We start from the raw sequence: 1,603 nt of genomic DNA, 5'->3' as shown, positions 1-1,603 counted from the left end.
TTAACAATCGTGTATTAAAGTAGGAAATTTAATGATGATAGGCTCTAGGCTAGGTCTAAAGTGTAGACTAGCCAGCCTTTGTTGAAATGGCACTTCATGAAAAGGGGGGTTCGTTCGAACCCAACGAACCCCCCTGGCTACGGGCTTGAGAAATACCCACTTGAATAAGTCTTCTTCGGACTTTCGTGGGTTAGTCTTGGTGTTCAACACACCACATAAATCCATATCCAAAACAGCCTAAAGGTCTTCCTCTAATTATAAACCACTCTCTGTGGCATCATATCGACAAATGTCTTTTATCGTTATTATTCTAATTAGTAACAAAAATAAAAAATAAAAAAAGCTGCTAAAGACTATGGAAATCCTGGTCCCGGGATTAGTTTCTGATATCAAACTCTGGCCGCATTTTACAGTTCTTAATATTTCATTGTTTTTTCAGAGTTTTATGGAAGTTCAAACAATGAAGCAGCAGTCAAGAATTAAACATCTTAGGAGAACATGTGCAAAGCATAGCAAGCTTTCCGAAGGACCGATACCAAAAGAGACATTAAATCATATTTATGTTAATTATAAAATCAAGGGCCTTTACTGTTATGTTCCGAAAGTTGCATGTACCAACTGGAAGCGTGTTTTGATGGTGTTAGATGATTATTCCAAACCAATTGAAGATATTACAGAGTGGGAAGCACATGAAAACAACGGTATGACAGTTTTAGCGTCATTACCTGAAGAGGAGCAAAAAGCCGTGTTAACGAATTTTACCAAGTTCATGGTAACCAGGGAACCATTTATTCGCATTCTTTCAGCGTACAAGAATAAGTTTGAGAACTCGGACGAATACGATAGCAAGCCACATTTTCAATATTATGGCAAACTTATCATGGCGAATTATCGTAAGAAACCATCGCAAACAGATATTGCAACTGGACGCGGCGTACGCTGGACGGAATTCGCTGCTTACTTAACAGATCCTCTCCAGCGAGACGAGTTTGAAAATCATTGGCAGGATATGAATAGGATTTGTTCGCCTTGTAAGATAAAATATGATTATTTAGCCAAGCTCGAGACAATAAAAGAGGATGCAGAGTTCATTCTGCGCACTTTCAACGTATCCCATATAGTGACATTTCCAAAAGCGCATATTAGCCACTCTACATATAGTCAAAACCAATACAATGAATACTATGACCAATTAACTATTGGAACGATCAAGAAACTTTCGGATGTATACCGACTTGATTATGAGTTATTCGGCTACCCTAAGCCTACTTTATTTTGATCTGGCGTACTGACTACAGACAGAATTTCGATTCGAGTTCATATTATTACGGACACGTGATGTTTCAAAGTATGTACACTTGGACCAATAATAGTACGTAGTGGATTATGGTTTTATGCTTTATAAATACCTCCTCAGGTGTATGCCATTTCAATGCTTATTCGTTTTATTTTAATGTGTTGTTGTGACGTCATATGATTTATTTTTGGAACTCGTTTTCAGCTAATGTGATACAGAAGTTTTTTCGATTCTTAATAATTCACACAGGCGCAATATTGGTCATATCAACATAATATCAATAAAAGCAGGGGTATAGCTATTCAT

General features: G+C 37.2%; 1 protein-coding gene across 1 annotated transcript; it reads left to right on the top strand.

Moving 5' to 3' along the window:
- The first annotated feature begins 355 nt into the window (after positions 1-355).
- On the top strand, positions 356-1,534 carry LOC117102778 (carbohydrate sulfotransferase 8-like). The gene has a single exon (XM_033243186.1). It carries the CDS (start codon positions 356-358, stop codon positions 1,277-1,279), a length of 924 nt encoding a protein of 307 aa, XP_033099077.1. The 3' UTR covers positions 1,280-1,534.
- Positions 1,535-1,603: the final 69 nt, after the last annotated feature.

This window comes from Anneissia japonica, unplaced genomic scaffold (genome assembly GCF_011630105.1).
Source record: "Anneissia japonica isolate Jap-2015-1 unplaced genomic scaffold, ASM1163010v1 scaffold91048_len1691_cov211_single, whole genome shotgun sequence".
NCBI classification, from domain to species: Eukaryota; Metazoa; Echinodermata; class Crinoidea; order Comatulida; family Comatulidae; genus Anneissia; species Anneissia japonica.
This window is presented reverse-complemented; position numbering and strand designations above follow the sequence as displayed.